Below are 19,346 nucleotides of genomic sequence, written 5' to 3' on the forward strand. Positions count from 1 at the left end.
TGTTGATGTATTCACAGACACTGATACAGGCATAAGCGGCAAAAAAAACCCAATGCTCAGACACAGCCTATAACGCTGGATGAAACAAAGAAACTACTAATGGAATTGGAAAAACTCCGCAAGAAAGAGACCGGGAAGTGGTGGGAAGTCAAATCACTTACTAGGTACCTAGAAGTTGGGAGAATCCCCAGAGGGCTCAGAATCCTAGTAGCCCCCGCATACGAAGACCCCGACCCGGAAATGTTACAAAAGTGGGCAGATAACAGTGCTAAATCTTCGGAAAATATGCTAAAGATCTTAATTGAATTTGCAGTAAGCGATAGACAAAAAATAATAACCCGCATTAATGAAATATTGAAGTTACTCGAACAGAAACCAAATCAGGATGAAATCACCAAAAGCCTCAATGAAATCAAAGAAAGAGTTCTTAAACTTGAAACAGAAATTAAAGAACGTAAAGCGATAAAGTTCCAGCGTGATCGCAATGACTATATGAGCGGAAGGATTTACACGTTCGCTAAAAAATACGACCAAATAAGAAAACAACCCCCGAAACCACAGTCAAATGAGGCAAATATGACAGTGGAAATGAGTGAGAATGAAATCAGCTCAGAGTATGAAACTGATGGGGAAAGTAACTACAGCACCGGGACTGGCACAGCGGGCCCACCACCAACTCCGGCACAAGAACTGGCTTTTTTACGAACACAGCGCCTCAGTACGCTGAGGCCCCGTTTCCCTTCCAAACAAGAGTCAGGAGCAGACAGAGGGAAAACACACAACAAAAACCAGAAACAACAACCAAAAGCCGGAGAAGAAAAAACCGACGGTGGAGAAAAACAAGGCCAAAATCGACAACAGAACAAGCAACAGAACAGACGATACAGACGCCGATAATGGGAGTACAAAATAAAACAGACAACACAGTCATTAATCTAACAGATATGGAGTTTAATGCACAGGAACTTTCTATTTTATCCCTAGGACTATCGTACTGTTCTAACACAAACTTTGATTATGCCCAGACTCGCATTGATTTGTTTCAATATATTCGTAAACTTAAACTGGAAAAATACTTTATCAATACTAAAAAACGCCCAATTATGACGGCACAAATGGAAGACCCAGACCGAAACCTATCGGTGGCTAACATGGAAGCTCTACAAACTTTAATTGATCTGTGTTAGAACCGGGAGTCTCTGGTTGGCAAAGGTAAGTACCTTGGCCCAAGTAGGGACCCCTAGCTCCGGTCAGGGCGACGGAATAACCCTCTGAGATAACCCCTGCTCACCCTCTAGGTAGCATGGCGCGAGCAGTCTAGGCTAAACTCGGAGACAATGTGGATAACATTTGCACTTAACACAACAACAATCCCCAATCCACCACAAACTGAGACCACACAGGTAAGTATATTTTTATAAAAAATATATAACTTTATCTAGTTTCAGCAAGGTAAATCAAGCAGTTGCACGATAATCACTTCATTATTAAAATGAGGCACTTAATCTTAATGGTGGTACGTAGTTTCAGGAAGTTGTCACATAAAAACAAATGTCTCAAGTCTCTTCAAATCAGTATTAAACCTAATGCCACCGATTTATAATGGCTACGCTCTAAAAACGAGCAGTCCAAACAATGCCAGCGTTTTGAAGATATGCCAGAGTTATTGGGTTGACAATGCTCTCCAAATGAGCAAAGAAACAATGCCACCGTGATTAAACTATGCCCCAATGGTCCCCTGGCTTCAGGGACCACAAGCGCTCCTAGCGCGTCTCACCCGGTATCCTGAGGGAGGGGGGACTTCTTTCCCCGTGCTCGCGGTGACGCGGGTCCCCCAGGGGCACCTCGCGGGGGAAGGCTCAGTGTGGCTCCCGCCCGGCCGGTCTCCGGACGCTCTCCGCCCGCTCTGGATCCTTCAAAGAGCAGCGGGGAGCAGAGACGGCAGGCCAGGGGCTGGAGCACATGCGGAGATCCCTCGGCGAGGTCAGGTCACTTCTTCCCGGGCCCGGCGGGGATCGCGATGATTCCTCGGCTTCTTCGGCTGCCTCAGCGAAGGCAGCCAATCCCCTCGCGGCTCCTCAGGCGAGCCTCCACAGCACCCGGGAGTCAGCCAATGGCAGTGCGGCTCCCGGGACAGGCAACGATGACGCTCCGCTCCCTAGGCCAATCACGGCCCAGCACTGCTGATGACGCTGCGCCGCACGGGCCAATCCCGTTGCGGCGTTAGTGAGGGGGCTCGGCTCCCTCCACCAATGGGAGCGCGGCGGCTTCGTTCTTCGCCGGTTCAGCGCCGATCAGGATGGCGCTTCCCTCGGAGGTTCTCTGGCCCCGGGCAGCGGCGGTGATACGGCCAGCAATTGTTTTTCAGCGCCCCTTGCGCTGCAGAGGCTCACAGGTCTCCGGTCTGCCCCACACACGTGTCGATGAACACGTCGACTTTGGCCCTGCAGCAGGCTGGGTCAGCGCGGCGCTCTCAAGCAGTAGAGAGCAGCCAATGCGCTAAACAGGCAAACCACACGGTTGCACGATCTCCTCGCCACACAGCAGCTTCAGGGGGGGGGGCACAGCAGATTCTTGTAGCCTTGGGCAACCTTTATGTTCCTGGGTTGCAGACAGGGAGCCAGCTCTTCTCAGGCCCTTGGAGATTCAAGCTGTAGGCACAGCACACAGCAAAGTCTCAGCAGTTTCAAGCAGGCAGGGACACAGCCCACAGCAAAGTCCCTTTCCCCTCCTCAGCTTCCAGTGATACAGCAGAACAGGTCAGCCCTTAGAGCACACAGCAAGGCAATCTTCCTTTAGTTCTCTCGCCGTCCTCCTTCCAGCAGAGGGTCCGTCTTGATTGTAGAATTTCAGAATCTACCCTTCTGTAGTAAGGGGTCCTTCCCTTATACCCCTGAACGCCTTTGAAGTCCTTTGTGCAAGGGGATCCTTGGCTCTGGAATGTTTCTGGTGTTCTTCTTCCTGACAGCTTCAGGGCCAGAGGTGACAGTGGGTCGGCAGGGGAGTTAGCCAGCACGGTGGTCAGGCAGGCACAGCCCAGCACTATCAGGCTCTTCTCTCTCCCCTTCCCCGGGCAACAGATGTCGCCTTTCACCCCTGGGCTGACTCCAACCCCCTCCGGGGCCCTGCAGCTCCTGTCACGCAGGCATTCCACACACAGGCCCAGGCACACAGAAAGGTTTATTCAAAAGAACAGCCACTTCTAAAAATGCTATTCTCAACCCCAGGATCCAAAAACAACCTTCACCAAAAGATGTGTCATTTAAGTCTGAGTTCAGGGATATCTTTCATGGATGTTCCATCTTGTTCCTATAGGGAGATAGGCTGGGATCCAATGGGACCAGCCTCCCCAGGCTACCCTAGGGAGCCCTACAGCCCTACAGCAGTGAGCACACAAAGTGGCTGCTGCTCTCTACCAGAGCATGTTACCTGCACTAGTACACGCTCTACCCTATCCATTCACTGCACCCTACCCAGGGGGGTACCTGGAGCCTTCCATAGGGGTGGCTGAGGTGCACAGACAGGGGAGGGTTAAGCCCAGCCAGTGGGGACACTGGCCAGGCGGACATGGCAGTCCACTGACTGCACACAGGCCCTGCGCTGGCAGGCCTGAGACCCCCTTTTTGAGCTACTCATGTGGGTGGCGCAATCTGCGCTGCAGGCCCACTAGTAGCATCTGTCATCACCAGCCCTGGCACACACAGTGCACTTTACTAGGGACCTCCTGGGGATACAGATATGCCAATCAGGTATACCCAATCAATATGACAATTTACAGAGGGAGCACTTACCCTCTGACACTGATCAGCAGTGGCAGAGGGTCCAAAGCATCTAAACCAGCAAAAACGAAATCCAGCACAGCATCAAAAATACATGAGTCAGAGGCAAAAAGATGGGGGAAGAACCACGCCAAAAGGTGTCAGGTCTAACACGTGTCCCCTCCAGCTGAAAGTGGGGAGAACTACCCAACCTCTTGGGAGTCCTCATCACTAAGGCGGAAGAATCTGGACAGACCGTCAGCGTTGGCGTGTTCTGTACCAGGGCGGTGCTCCACCGTAAAGTCCATCCCCTGTAGGGAAATGGACCACCTCAACAATTTTGGATTCTCACCCCGCATCTGCATTAACCATCTGAGGGGCCTGTGGTCGGTCTGAACACGGAAGTGAGTCCCAAACAGGTAGGGCCTCAGCTTCTTCAGAGCCCAGACCACAGCGAAAGCTTCTCTTTCAATGGCACTCCATTTCTGTTCCCTGGGGATTAGCCTCCGGCTAATGAAAGCCACAGGTTGGTCTCCTCCCTCATCATTGATCTGTGAGAGCACTGCTCCCACGCCTTGCTCTGAAGCGTCAGTTTGCACAATGAACTCACTTGAAAAGTCAGGTGCCTTAAGCACCGGTGCTGTGCACATGGCAGTTTTGAGGGTGTCAAAAGCAGTTTGACAGGCCTCAGTCCAATTCACTTTCCTGGGCTGATTCCTAGATGTCAGCTCTGTCAAAGGGGCCACAATGGTGCCATAGCCTTTGACAAACCGTCTGTAATACCCGGTGAGACCTAAAAAGGCTCTCACCTCAGTCTGGGTCTTGGGGGGTTCCCAAGCCAGAATGGTATCAATTTTTGCCTGTAGGGGCGCCACCTTGCCGCTCCCCACCTGGTGTCCCAAGTACACCACAGATCCCTGCCCTATCTGGCATTTACTGGCCTTGATAGTGAGGCCTGCCTTCTGCAGAGCCTTCAACACTTCAGTGAGGTGTTGCAGGTGTTCCTCCCAAGTGGAGCTGAACACCGCAATGTCATCCAGGTAGGCTGCGCTGAATTGCTCCAGCCCTGCCAGTACCTGGTTGACCAATCTCTGAAATGTGGCGGGGGCATTTTTCAACCCAAAGGGCATGACACGAAACTGGAAGTGTCCTTCTGGCGTTGAAAATGCTGACCTCTCCTTTGCCCCGTCAGTTAAGGCAATCTGCCAGTACCCTGAAGTCAAATCAAAAGTACTCAGGTACTGGGCAGCTCCCAACCGATCCACCAGCTCATCAGCTCTGGGGATGGGGTGCGCGTCAGTCTTCGTGACCGCATTGAGCCCACGGTAGTCCACGCAGAACCGAAGTTCTGGGGGGCCACCGGGGGTAGCAGCTTTCTTAGGCACTAAGACCACTGGGCTAGCCCAGGGCTGCTGGAGGGCTCAATAACCCCAAGCGCCAACATCTTGGAAACTTCTTCCTTGATGCTAGCTCTGACCTTGTCAGCCACCCTGTAAAACTTCTGTTTCACAGGCATGCTGTCTCCAGTGTCCACGTCGTGGACGCACCATTTGGTGACACCTGGGGTCAGGGAGAACAGTGGGGCGAACTGACCCAAGACTTGGCGACAGTCCTCCCGCTGTTTTGGGGTCAGGGTGGGGGAGAGGACCACACCATCCACTGACCCATCTTGCTCCTTGACTGCCAGGAGGTCAGGGAGAGGATCACTATCCTCCTCCCCTCCAACATCTGTAGCCATGAGCATAGTCACTTCAGTTCTTTCAAAGTGGGGTTTGAGGCGGTTCACATGTAGCACTCTCAGGGGCTGCCTGGGAGTCTTCAGGTTAACCAAATAGGTAACCTCGCTCTTGCGCTCCACCACCTCATATGGCCCAGACCACTTGTCACGGAGCGCACAAGGCTCCACAGGCGCCATCACCCACACTTTCTGTCCAGGTTGGAACTCCACTAGAGAGGTGTTCTGGTCATACCACCTCTTCATTTCCTCCTGGCTAGCCTCCAGGTTCTCTTGCGCGAGCTTCCTGAAGCGCTTGGTCTGGTTGCGAATGGCCAGCACATAACTGAACACATCCTGAGGGGTTTTCCCACGGGATTTCTCCCACCCCTCCTTCACCAGAGTAAGAGGCCCTCTGACAGGGTGGCCATACAGCAACTCAAAGGGACTGAACCCTAAGGATTTCTGAGGCACCTCCCTGTAGGCAAACAACAGGCATGGCAACAAGACATCCCATTTCCGCCTCATGGGCTCTTCCAGGCCCATGATCATGCCCTTCAAGGTGCGGTTGAATCTCTCAACCAAACCATTTCCTTGAGGGTGGTAAGGAGTGGTGAATTTGTATGTCACCCCACACTCACTCCACAGGGACTTCATATACTTAGAAATGAAGTTTGTCCCGCGGTCCGAAACGACCTCCTTCGGAAATCCCACCCGGGAAAAGATCCCCATCAGGGCACGGCCCACCACGGGGGCTGTGACTGTCCTGAGCGGGATGGCTTCCGGGTACCGAGTGGCATGGTCCACCAAGACCAGGATAAACCTGTTGCCTAGGGCTGTCTTGGGATCCAGGGGCCCCACGATGTCAATGCCCACCCGCTCAAAAGGGGTGCTCACCACGGGAAAGGGTTGGAGGGGTGCCACGCGCTTCCCTCCACTCTTGCCACTGGCCTGACAAGTCTGACAAGACTTACAAAAGGCAGAGACGTGCGTCTTCATCTGGGGCCAGTAGAAATGGGTGACAAGCCTGTGATAGGTCTTGTCTTGCCCCAGATGTCCTGCGAGAGGCACGTCATGAGCCAGACCCAGTAGGAAGTTCCTGAAGCGCTCCGGTACCACCAGCACACGGGCTGCGCCGGGCTCAGCGAACTTAGGCTCACTATAAAGTAAGTCATCCTCCCAATAGATCAAATGCTCCTTGGACCCCAGGCCTGCGGCCTGGTCGGCAGCCTGCTGCCGCACACCAATGAGAGAAGGGCACTCCTTCTGAGCCTGGCAGAATTCCTCCCTGGAGGGACCACCCTCTTGCTGCCACTGGGACAGCTCAGGCAATTCCCCTAGTTCGGCCACCTGCTCCCCTGTAGGTTCCAGGGCATCCCCTTCCGGGTCTGCCTCCTCCTGGACCGTGGGAACAGTGGGGGCTGGTTTCCCGCGCCCTCTACCCCTTCCTCTCTTGGCAGGTCCCTGGGCCATTTTTCCAGGCTCCAGCTCTGTTAGACCGCCCTCTCTTGCTGTCATTGCGCGGGTGGACACACAGATCCACGCAGGCAAACCCAACATCTCCAAGTGAGTCCTGTGCTCCACCTCTTTCCATGGGGAGCTCTCCAGGTCATTACCTAATAGACAATCTACAGGCAAGGCATCACTTACTACAATCTCCAAAATACCGGAGACTCCTCCCCATTCAAATGGAACTTTCGCCAGCCTGCAGTAGCGCACTGAACTGTCAGCTGCCACCACAGGCCGGAGTACATTGGGGATGATCTGCTCTTCAGACACCCATTGACACCTGACAGATGTCACACTGGCCCCGGTGTCTCTCAGAGCGTCTATCTCCTTTCCATTGATGGTCACCTTCTGCCCATATTTCTTAGTGTTTAAGGGCAGCAAGGCTTCCTGGGCCATCTCTTGGTCTCCTAAAGAGACAAGGGTCATCACTGCTAACCCTTCCTCCCCACTAGAAATCAAATCCCCTCCCAAAGCTACACTGGCCAATGCCGGTGCTGGAGCACCAGAGGGTGCTGGAGGTTTCTTTGGACATTTGGGGGCAATGTGCCCCACCTCCCCACATGTAAAGCAGGTAGGCGGGGGCCTGTTGTCCTGCTTGCCCTTACGGGGCCAGGACTTCTTAGACTTGGGGGGTTGAGACACCTTCTCCTGGGAACCAGTTTGGGGCCCTTTAGAAGACTCCTTTTGATTACCCGTGTCCCCCCCACTCTTCTGCTGGGGACCCTGTCCACCCTTGGCTGGGGTACTTACCACCCCCTTGTGGACCCTGGTGCTAGTCCACCGGTCCGCCTCTTTAGCAAGCTCACTGGGATCAGTTAACTTGCTATCCAAAAGATGCTGGCGCAGCTCTGGGACACATAAACTACTTAAGTGCTCCCTACTAATCAAGTGACACAACCCCACATAATCAGTAACTTTGCTGCCCTTCATCCAACCTTCCAGTGCACGCGTGTACATACTCACACACTCCACCCAAGTACTTGAATCAAGCTTCTTGAAGTTCCTAAACTTCTGGCGGTACTGTTCAGCAGTGAGCCCATACCTGAGGCACAAAGCCTCCTTCATGGCGGAGTAGGACAAAGCATCCTTTGCTTCTAAGGGTGCCAAAACATCCCTCCCAGAGGCCTCAAAATGCTTCCACAATCCTGCTCCCCAATTCTTCTCAGGCACTTCATTCATCCTTAGGGCTAGTTCATACGCTCTAAACCACGCATAAATATCATCACCCCTCTGATAATTCTGTACCAGATCCTTTGGTATGTATACCTTACCCGCCTGTACTGGTTGTGCGCTGCCACCATTAGAACTGGACACCCTCTCTTTATATTTGATGGCCAATTCCTTCATGCCCCTCTCATGAGCCAATTCGAGCTTCTTCTCCTCCAAAGCGAGAGCATCCCTTCTCTCCTGCGCCGCTCTCTCCTGCGCCTCTCTCTCAATTTCCAGGCGCAGTTTCTTCTCATCTGCGTCCGCTCTGAGTTTCAAAAGCTCAATCTCATGGGCCCTAGTTCTCTGATTCTCCTCCACTTCCTCTGGAGAAATATTCCTACTGGAGTGGGTGCTGCCGGCCCTAGACGCTGGCTTCGCCACTGGCAATTCACTGGGCAAAAACCCAATCTCCTGTGCGCCACCCTCTTCAATAGGAGCTTCTGGGACACCATGTTTGGCCTCCCACCAGGCCCTCAGAGCTGTCCTTAGCTCTTCCTTATTTGCGCCGCCCCTCACTGGGCATTCAAGCTGTTTGCAGACTTTTCTCAGTTGCTCCTTGTTATAGGTTAACAACTCCTGGATTTCAAATTCCACCTCCACGTCTCCATTCACGCTTGGCGCTTTCCGAGACATGATGCTTCCTACCCTTTTTCAACTAAAAAGGTTTCACCAAAAAGAAAAAGTCTTGCGCAACCTGTTCTGCTAAACTAGACTAGTGATGTACAAGAAATCACTGCCGGTCAAGTGCAATTATTAGTTCAAAATCCGCACCGCGAGCCACCAATGTTAGAACCGGGAGTCTCTGGTTGGCAAAGGTAAGTACCTTGGCCCAAGTAGGGACCCCTAGCTCCGGTCAGGGCGACGGAATAACCCTCTGAGATAACCCCTGCTCACCCTCTAGGTAGCATGGCGCGAGCAGTCTAGGCTAAACTCGGAGACAATGTGGATAACATTTGCACTTAACACAACAACAATCCCCAATCCACCACAAACTGAGACCACACAGGTAAGTATATTTTTATAAAAAATATATAACTTTATCTAGTTTCAGCAAGGTAAATCAAGCAGTTGCACGATAATCACTTCATTATTAAAATGAGGCACTTAATCTTAATGGTGGTACGTAGTTTCAGGAAGTTGTCACATAAAAACAAATGTCTCAAGTCTCTTCAAATCAGTATTAAACCTAATGCCACCGATTTATAATGGCTACGCTCTAAAAACGAGCAGTCCAAACAATGCCAGCGTTTTGAAGATATGCCAGAGTTATTGGGTTGACAATGCTCTCCAAATGAGCAAAGAAACAATGCCACCGTGATTAAACTATGCCCCAATGGTCCCCTGGCTTCAGGGACCACAAGCGCTCCTAGCGCGTCTCACCCGGTATCCTGAGGGAGGGGGGACTTCTTTCCCCGTGCTCGCGGTGACGCGGGTCCCCCAGGGGCACCTCGCGGGGGAAGGCTCAGTGTGGCTCCCGCCCGGCCGGTCTCCGGACGCTCTCCGCCCGCTCTGGATCCTTCAAAGAGCAGCGGGGAGCAGAGACGGCAGGCCAGGGGCTGGAGCACATGCGGAGATCCCTCGGCGAGGTCAGGTCACTTCTTCCCGGGCCCGGCGGGGATCGCGATGATTCCTCGGCTTCTTCGGCTGCCTCAGCGAAGGCAGCCAATCCCCTCGCGGCTCCTCAGGCGAGCCTCCACAGCACCCGGGAGTCAGCCAATGGCAGTGCGGCTCCCGGGACAGGCAACGATGACGCTCCGCTCCCTAGGCCAATCACGGCCCAGCACTGCTGATGACGCTGCGCCGCACGGGCCAATCCCGTCGCGGCGTTAGTGAGGGGGCTCGGCTCCCTCCACCAATGGGAGCGCGGCGGCTTCGTTCTTCGCCGGTTCAGCGCCGATCAGGATGGCGCTTCCCTCGGAGGTTCTCTGGCCCCGGGCAGCGGCGGTGATACGGCCAGCAATTGTTTTTCAGCGCCCCTTGCGCTGCAGAGGCTCACAGGTCTCCGGTCTGCCCCACACACGTGTCGATGAACACGTCGACTTTGGCCCTGCAGCAGGCTGGGTCAGCGCGGCGCTCTCAAGCAGTAGAGAGCAGCCAATGCGCTAAACAGGCAAACCACACGGTTGCACGATCTCCTCGCCACACAGCAGCTTCAGGGGGGGGGGCACAGCAGATTCTTGTAGCCTTGGGCAACCTTTATGTTCCTGGGTTGCAGACAGGGAGCCAGCTCTTCTCAGGCCCTTGGAGATTCAAGCTGTAGGCACAGCACACAGCAAAGTCTCAGCAGTTTCAAGCAGGCAGGGACACAGCCCACAGCAAAGTCCCTTTCCCCTCCTCAGCTTCCAGTGATACAGCAGAACAGGTCAGCCCTTAGAGCACACAGCAAGGCAATCTTCCTTTAGTTCTCTCGCCGTCCTCCTTCCAGCAGAGGGTCCGTCTTGATTGTAGAATTTCAGAATCTACCCTTCTGTAGTAAGGGGTCCTTCCCTTATACCCCTGAACGCCTTTGAAGTCCTTTGTGCAAGGGGATCCTTGGCTCTGGAATGTTTCTGGTGTTCTTCTTCCTGACAGCTTCAGGGCCAGAGGTGACAGTGGGTCGGCAGGGGAGTTAGCCAGCACGGTGGTCAGGCAGGCACAGCCCAGCACTATCAGGCTCTTCTCTCTCCCCTTCCCCGGGCAACAGATGTCGCCTATCACCCCTGGGCTGACTCCAACCCCCTCCGGGGCCCTGCAGCTCCTGTCACGCAGGCATTCCACACACAGGCCCAGGCACACAGAAAGGTTTATTCAAAAGAACAGCCACTTCTAAAAATGCTATTCTCAACCCCAGGATCCAAAAACAACCTTCACCAAAAGATGTGTCATTTAAGTCTGAGTTCAGGGATATCTTTCATGGATGTTCCATCTTGTTCCTATAGGGAGATAGGCTGGGATCCAATGGGACCAGCCTCCCCAGGCTACCCTAGGGAGCCCTACAGCCCTACAGCAGTGAGCACACAAAGTGGCTGCTGCTCTCTACCAGAGCATGTTACCTGCACTAGTACACGCTCTACCCTATCCATTCACTGCACCCTACCCAGGGGGGTACCTGGAGCCTTCCATAGGGGTGGCTGAGGTGCACAGACAGGGGAGGGTTAAGCCCAGCCAGTGGGGACACTGGCCAGGCGGACATGGCAGTCCACTGACTGCACACAGGCCCTGCGCTGGCAGGCCTGAGACCCCCTTTTTGAGCTACTCATGTGGGTGGCGCAATCTGCGCTGCAGGCCCACTAGTAGCATCTGTCATCACCAGCCCTGGCACACACAGTGCACTTTACTAGGGACCTCCTGGGGATACAGATATGCCAACCAGGTATACCCAATCAATATGACAATTTACAGAGGGAGCACTTACCCTCTGACACTGATCAGCAGTGGCAGAGGGTCCAAAGCATCTAAACCAGCAAAAACGAAATCCAGCACAGCATCAAAAATACATGAGTCAGAGGCAAAAAGATGGGGGAAGAACCACGCCAAAAGGTGTCAGGTCTAACAATCTGGAACAAGAAACTGTAGGTGATGGTATCACACCCAGTGGAGCAGCCACCGTGTCAGAATTTAGCATATATGAGTCAGTCAAAACAACATTTAAACCTAAATCACAATTCATGCCTTTGATGCCGAAAGACAATTTAGATCTATTCTCTGATAATGTCATAAAAGACCTCAAGGATTTGTCACTACGAAGTACAAGAGAGTATTGGAAAGAAAATGAAGACCACAGAAGGAAATACAACAACCTAATGACAAGAATCAAATCAAGATCAGATGTCGTGGTCAGATGGTCTGACAAGGGGGGCAATGTAGTACTCTGGCCCCTACAAATGTACAACACGGAAGCCCTCAGTCAACTCCAAGACAAAGATTGCTATATGCGGGTAAGCCCCACTCACACCGTGGGCATCCAAGAAAAGTTTCACAATGAACTATACAGATGGAAAGGAATGGGCCTCATCAGCAAGGACGAGTTTAATTACCTGAAAAACGACTACCCTGTGACACCGCAATTATATCTAATTCCCAAGGTCCACAAAAATGAAAAGACACCACCCGGGAGGCCGATAATATCAGCGATTGGAAGCCTCTTTGAGAAAACTAGTATTTTCATTGACTCTTTCCTACAACCTGAAGTGAAAAAGCTCCCGGCTTACATTAGAGACACGAGTGATTTTTTGTCTAAAATCTTTGACATAGATTGGCATGATAACTACCAATTCATGACATTGGATGTACAATCACTGTATACCAGTATTAGACATACTGATGGACTCAAAGCTATGAAACACTACTTGGGAAGCAGACCTATTGAACTTTACCACCATACAGAAATGCTATTGGAAATGGCTGAGTGGGTTCTGACAAATAATACGTTTATCTTTGATAGATTACACTATAAACAGCTACAGGGATCAGCCATGGGAACTTGCTTCTCCCCCAGCTATGCGAATCTGCATATGGGCTGGTGGGAGGAGCAGGTACTAAAAGTCCAGCACGCAGAAACTATGAAAAACAATGTAATAATGTACAAACGATACATTGATGATATTTTCATCCTGTGGCAGGGGAGTGTTGAAGAGGCAGAATGTTTTGCTTTGGCTCTGAATGAAAATGCCTTAAATTTGAAATTTACATGTAACACCAATGCTGAACATATCCAATTTCTAGATCTGGAGTTATATGTACAAAACAACAAGATACAGACACGCACATATAGAAAACCTACCGCAGGAAATTCCCTACTGCATGCGCACAGCTTCCATCCCACACCACTGAAACAGTCAATTCCCTATGCCGAGTGCCTGAGAATGACTCGGAATTGCAGCACCACTGAGGGACTTTCCAGTGCTAAACAGGAACTTTTCACAAGACTCAGAAAGAGGGGGTACACAGCTAGCACTTGCCAGAGGGCCGAAGAGAAATGTAGAGGCAAAAACAGAGAAGATCTGATTTTCCCCAAATCCGTGGTAAAAGTAGGGGACGAGAATAAGAAAAATCCCCCAAGACTCATAACCGGGTACAACAGATACCACAGCAATCTGAGAAAAATCCTTAGAAGACATTGGCCCCTAGTTCGAGGTGATGCAAACATAGGCAGCATAGTGGGGAAAAGCCCTTCGATAACTTTTCGGAAGGCAAAGTCAATGAGGAATGAGATAGTCTGCAATGCGCCAGCTCTCAAAAAAACAAAAAATTGGCTAGATTCCCAGAAAGGTTTTAGGAAATGCTCCAAGTGCAAGGCTTGCACGCACGGTGTAAACACCACCACAGTGCAGGTTCCATTTAGGACTAAACCTTTCATTCTGAGGGAAGCATTCACGTGCAAAACAGACTTCGCAATATATGTGCTGGTCTGTACATGTGGCAAAAGATATGTAGGGTCTACAATTCATCCAGCACACGTACGAATCTTACAACACTTAAGAGCAATCGCCAATAATGATCCGGCGTATCCTGTGGCCAGACACGTACATGAGGCTCACCAAGGGAATGCCAATAACATACAATATTTTGTTATTGATAACATTCCTAAAAACCCAAGGGGAGGCAATCGCCCATTGGCGCTACGCCGTTTGGAGTCAAGGTACATCTTACTCCTAAACTCCAAGATCCCATTCGGCCTGAATGCGGATGAAGCCCTAAGTGTCCACCTTTAGTAAACAGCATCACCTTATGTCCTCTTCTCTCCTAGTACCATTCGTATAACATCTGCAGTTCACGCACTAACAAACTCACGGGTTTTCACTTGGGCACGATAGAGCACATTACTAGACATATCATGCCAGTAATTCACATCACGTCTTCACATTCACTTTTTAAGTTCATTTATATTCACCAACACGATTTAGCTTAAATTACCACCACGTGTTCCCTAGCTACTAAGTCTTATTATATGAGATTTAACCTCACACAATTTGTTCCCGCTGTTGCCCATCTGGATAACTCTGGCGAACATCCAGCGTACCAGGGCAGCATTGCTAAATAAATGTGACGCGCTTACCCGGATTCGCAGGCCCACATGGGCATTAACAGTGGTATGACTCCCAACTATCATTACAAGTATGACTCATGTGTGCCACACGCACCATCACAAGTACTTTGCAAAATCACCGCTTCAGTAGCAAGTTCACTATTCGGAATGTGTTCCACTGCCCGATGCACTTGCGAGCGATAATTATTTGTGTAATTTCAGACAAGCATCGCATTCGCCTGCAGCGGTATTTTAACTAAGATGCCCAAACAATTGATTGTTTGCAATATATCATAGCTTTTATTCATTTCACGCGCACATGTGCAGCACTCAGTCATTCACATACCGTGAGGGAACCCAAGCATGTCGAATGTTACCGCATGAGCCAGCCGTCTCTGATGTAGTTGCCTCGTCTCTCATACACGCGCCCAGCGTCCACACGAGGCTTCAGCAATGCAATGACACACAGGCAAACCAGATGGACTACCACTGTGGGACCTTTATTGGGAACATCCATGGGAAGAACAGTATGGTAACTGTAGCATGTTGTGGTAATTACCATTATTTTCGTTTCACTAAATGATGTCACTGATGTTTGGAGGATGACCTTATTTCGGCTGTGAATTTAAACATGCTGTATGTAAAAAATGGTCATAAATATATGCTGACACATATGGGTTTGGTGAAAAACATAACAGGAGAAATAATTTGAAAATGAAAAATGATTTCTGAAGTAATGCTCGCCCTGGGTACAAAAATGTAAAAAATAAATATGTAAAATGTAAAAAATAATTATTTAAAGACAGGTTTAGCCACACTGTAACCATGGCAATTTCCAGTTCTAACCTGTACTGTAATTGAAAGACACGCCCAGGAGATGGTGCATATATAAACGCCCTAGATTGAAATGCAGATGTAGTGAACAAGGCGGCAACGCCGAAACGCGTCTAAGCAGACACTGATCTCTGAATAAAAGTTTGGATTCAGACCCACGGAGTCAGCGCCTTCTTCAAATCGTACAAGCATGGTATGAAAGAATATATATATGTATATGTGAGGGGTGTGCCCAGGCTGAATAAGGAGAAAAGAACCGCAACTGAAGGAGGCATAAAACAGTGAGCGCGTCTCCAGTACAAAATAAAATCCTGTACCTGCCAAGAGCTTTCCTTTGTCCCCTGTTTATCCTCATTGACTGCAGAGTCCATGAGAGCCCCTTCTTTCATCACTTTTTAAAGTATGCATACAACCTCTGGCAGGTTCAAACCAGGGCAAGTCCCTACCGAAACCGCTCGCCTTCACTTTTATGGACATCTATGCTGCATTGTCTTGGGCTTCATGGGACCTTCTGTTAACCTCTACATCTCCTTCTGTAAGGTAGTCCTCATCGATCATAACATCTTAAAAAAGCAAATAGTATTAATATTGCACTGGGCAATCCCTCTCCTTTAATGTCCACATCAAAAATGTGATCTCTGGCAACTTCACTCTAAATTATTATTTTAAAATTGAATATACACTCTCTGTTGCAGACCCAATCGCTAAGCACCCCAATCTTGTCAACTGCACTTCCTTTTGGGGTCTTTGTAATATCCCTCTACTTAAGAAGCCATGAATCCTACTGCGCATAGCATTGCAGCGCATCTTTAAATCTGGGCGCAGAATCACATGCAGCCTCCTCTAAAGGCTTATACTCGATACCTTTGCAAAGGTTCTCAGTGTGTCCTGTGGCACTTTGTGGCCAGACTCAGAACTTCAAATTCCCCAAGTCCATCTCAGACCGGCTGAACCCTCTCATTTCAGGTATGTTGCTTACACAAGAACCTGGTTACGCAGAGTTCTCTCAATCTCTTGGTGGCAAACAATTGCAAAATATTTGTATTTGGAGGCAGGCTCATAAACTCAAATGCATGGGCTATCTCTTATAACTCTGTCTTTTGAAGACACTTGGAAACCCCGGTTTTAAAACCATTTGTTTAGAGACCAGACTGCTCCAAATTCTTTCACTTTCTCCATTTTTCAAGGTGCTCGATTACCAAGCAGTAGTGTACATTGCAAATGTAAAAATACAAATATAGATTTAGGGCTTCTTAGTCTATATTTGTGTTTTATGCCATGGTCATGCTTCACAAATATTTGTTAGCACTTTGTGTCTGCATACTTTGTTGTGTGAAAGCAAACATTTGTGTGCTGTTTGCATTCCTTATTTATCTGCTGTGTAGCTGGATGTATGCCATGTGCAAATACTGATTGCCGTTTATTCTCTCCAGCGGCTGTGCCTGGGAAGGAACAAGTATGCTGCGCCTGTAATGAGCAGGCAGTATCCCCTCAGAATAAACTGGTCCACTGTGGAAAGTGCAAGCACGGTGAGTGGGATCCATCCCAAAATCTCTTATATGTGTTGCACAATGAATGGCAGCAGCTGACATGCCTTTTTGTCTCTGTGCTCAGCATACCACCAAGAATGTCACCTCCCGAGAATCGCCTGCGAAGCCGAATGGCCGGGGAACTCTTGGATGTGCCGGCAGTGTGTGTTTGCTGTGGCAACAAAGGTAATTCATGCCACACCCTACAGTTTCAAGGCTTTGTTTTATATAAACTTTGCGTTTTTTTATACGCAGTTTGTGTTCTCTGAGTCAGCATGAAAAACAAGCTATGAAATAGTTAGGTCTGGACTCCAAAGAAGCAAGTTATCAGTCAGTCAGTCACAAAACTTTATTGGGCCAAACATGGCCATAAAAGTACACATGATAAAACATTTCATAAATAAAGCAGCATTAGACAGTTCAAAACCCATCAGGGGATAAAATGCATGTTTCAAGAAAAACACACTACATAGAAGACATGCCAATAATAACATACATTAATTAAATTAACAATTTAAAAATAAAAACAGTGTCAAATCATAAAATACGTATATGAAAGGATGGAGATGTTACATTGAGCCATATTTGTTTCTGCCCCCCAGTGAAAAGCGGACAAAATTTCCCACTGTCATGCAATTTTTCCCATTCTTCAGCCTTTGCAGGATCTCAAAAGCCTCCTGATAGGAGTTTGTGTTGAAATCGCAAAATATGAGACACAAAAGTCTCTTCCTAGAGTGAGCATATAGAGCGCAAAATAGAATAAAGTACAGTGTGCTTTGAGTGGTAGTATTATTGCACGGGGATCTAGGCAGTGGTTCTCCCCAGACTATGTTCAGAGAAAAAGCAACTATCCGGTGCAATAGGCTTAATCGCAATCTTGTTAAATAAAGCTTGAGGTTCCATTCAGAAACCAGGAGAGGTAAGACTCACACCCGTGTCAAGTTGATTGGATTGTAAGAGCGGCTTACAAGAAGATTATCAAAGGCCGCCTGGTGGGCTCTACCCTGCCCGTAGCGATAAGCCTCCTTTACCTGGGATATAGCCCTGGAGTCAGCACGTGCAGGATTTTTGGTTTAATCCTGCAGACCTAACTCTAGCAATTCTTTTTTGAATATATTTGAGCCATGGTATGGTGAGAGCATTGTCCAGAGAAAGACAATCCTCCAGTACGTATTTTGAGCATTGGGTGTCAGGGTTCCCCCAAATCCTCAACAGTAAGAGTAGTGGTGCCCTCTGTATCTTCTCCCCTACTGGTGTAGGCCCAGCTCTGAAAGGCACATAAATGCAGGGTATGGGTAGGGAGCGGCCAGCAGCCTGCACACATTTATTCTCTTCCAGGGGATCCTCATCAATAGTCATAAGCACTGAATATTCCCGCCCATGTGCTGGACCCCGGAAACAATATAAAAATATATATGTAAAAAACGCATATATCTAACTCCACATATATGTATGTACGTATATTATTTTTCTCATACCAATGCACCCCCAAAAAAGAGGCTAACACAATGTAAAAACCTTGTGCATGTACTGCAATTATAAAGGAAACAAATAACACATTAAATCAAATATCCTTTGAATTTTGTGTTTTAATGAGTAAAACCACTCATAACTCCTGAACATTGCTCATAAAAAGACATTGTTAGTCTCAGGCTGCATTGAAAAGCAATAACATAGAAAATGAAAGCATTTTCAACCAAAAAACTGGCACTGTGCCTTTAAGGCAGCCATGAACCCAGGCTTCCCATCATGCCTCAGGGGTGACAGTAAGGTCAGTTGTTCTTTCCGGCTCCTTCTGTCAGGACCCTGGTTATCAGCTCCCACCTTTTTTTGACTTTCTGTCAGAATTATTTGGTGTTTTCTTCAAATTTTTGATCTCACTCGACGGTTTTTAACCTTAGAGAGATAGTTATACCTTTTTTGGGCTCAAAAAAGGGTAATTTTTTGTCAGAAATGCCTAAGGCTCTTTTTGACACCTGCCCTGCCTGTGGGCATAAGAAGGCTTGGTCTGATACACATCCTGTGTGTATGCGCTGTCTACCTGACTCTCATGAGGTAGCATCTTGTGTCCTATGCCAGTCCTTATCATCTAGAACTATCAAGGACAGAGAAAGAAGAAGGATTTATCCAGTATTATGGGTATCTTTCATAGATTCACATGCCTGAATCATTCCCCGTCATCGGGGTGGGAGTCCCTGGTAAATAATTATAGTAATGTCACATGGACATATACTTAGTACTAGGCCAGAGGCCTCACATTAGTAGCCTATCTAGGTCCTTATGTAAAAAGGACCAAACTTTGGCCAGTAGCCAGTCACTATCACCCTCCTCACCTTCCTGGAAGGAGCCCTAGTCCCTCACATTTTCTACCGCACGTCGTGCTAAGGGAGTCTCCACTGAGCTCTGCTCAGGTTTTTTCCTATATCTTTGGATTTTTTCCTATTAACTCTTCAAGTTTCAGATTAGAAAGGAGTATTGGTGTTTAATATGTCTACTACTTATAAAAAAGGGCTTTTTAGACCCTGTGCCTCTTGTAGTAAAATGAGGCTACATATAGAGGACAAGCATGAAGATTGTTTGTATTGCCTCTATCCTCAGCATTCTGCCAAGGAATGTAAGATTTGTCGCACTCTCCCGGTCAAGACATTGAAGGACAGGGAAGGGCGCCTGCTTCTGTGGCTCCAGAGACTAAAGGACAAAGAGCAGCTAGTCTCTTCAGGTGAGAGCGAGTGTTCCTTCAGGAGCTTCCACTCCTCTCCTAAAAGGCCTAGACAGACATCCCCAGA

General features: G+C 49.1%; 1 protein-coding gene across 5 annotated transcripts in view; it reads left to right on the forward strand.

Moving 5' to 3' along the window:
- Positions 1–19,346, forward strand: part of PHF1 (PHD finger protein 1) — an 836,267-nt gene that overhangs the window by 142,720 nt on the left and 674,201 nt on the right. For all 5 annotated transcript variants that reach the window (XR_013594654.1, XR_013594655.1, XM_078641645.1 and 2 more), the window contains 2 exons: positions 16,465–16,560; positions 16,646–16,746. Coding sequence is in view for 3 of the 5 variants with exons in the window: in XM_078641645.1 (XP_078497771.1) it covers positions 16,465–16,560; positions 16,646–16,746 (197 nt within the window). In the remaining 2 variants the exon portion in view is untranslated. The remainder of the gene's footprint in view (positions 1–16,464; positions 16,561–16,645; positions 16,747–19,346) is intronic.

The sequence above is a fragment of the Lissotriton helveticus genome, chromosome 5_1, assembly GCF_964261635.1.
Source record: "Lissotriton helveticus chromosome 5_1, aLisHel1.1, whole genome shotgun sequence".
Lineage (NCBI taxonomy): Eukaryota > Metazoa > Chordata > Amphibia > Caudata > Salamandridae > Lissotriton > Lissotriton helveticus.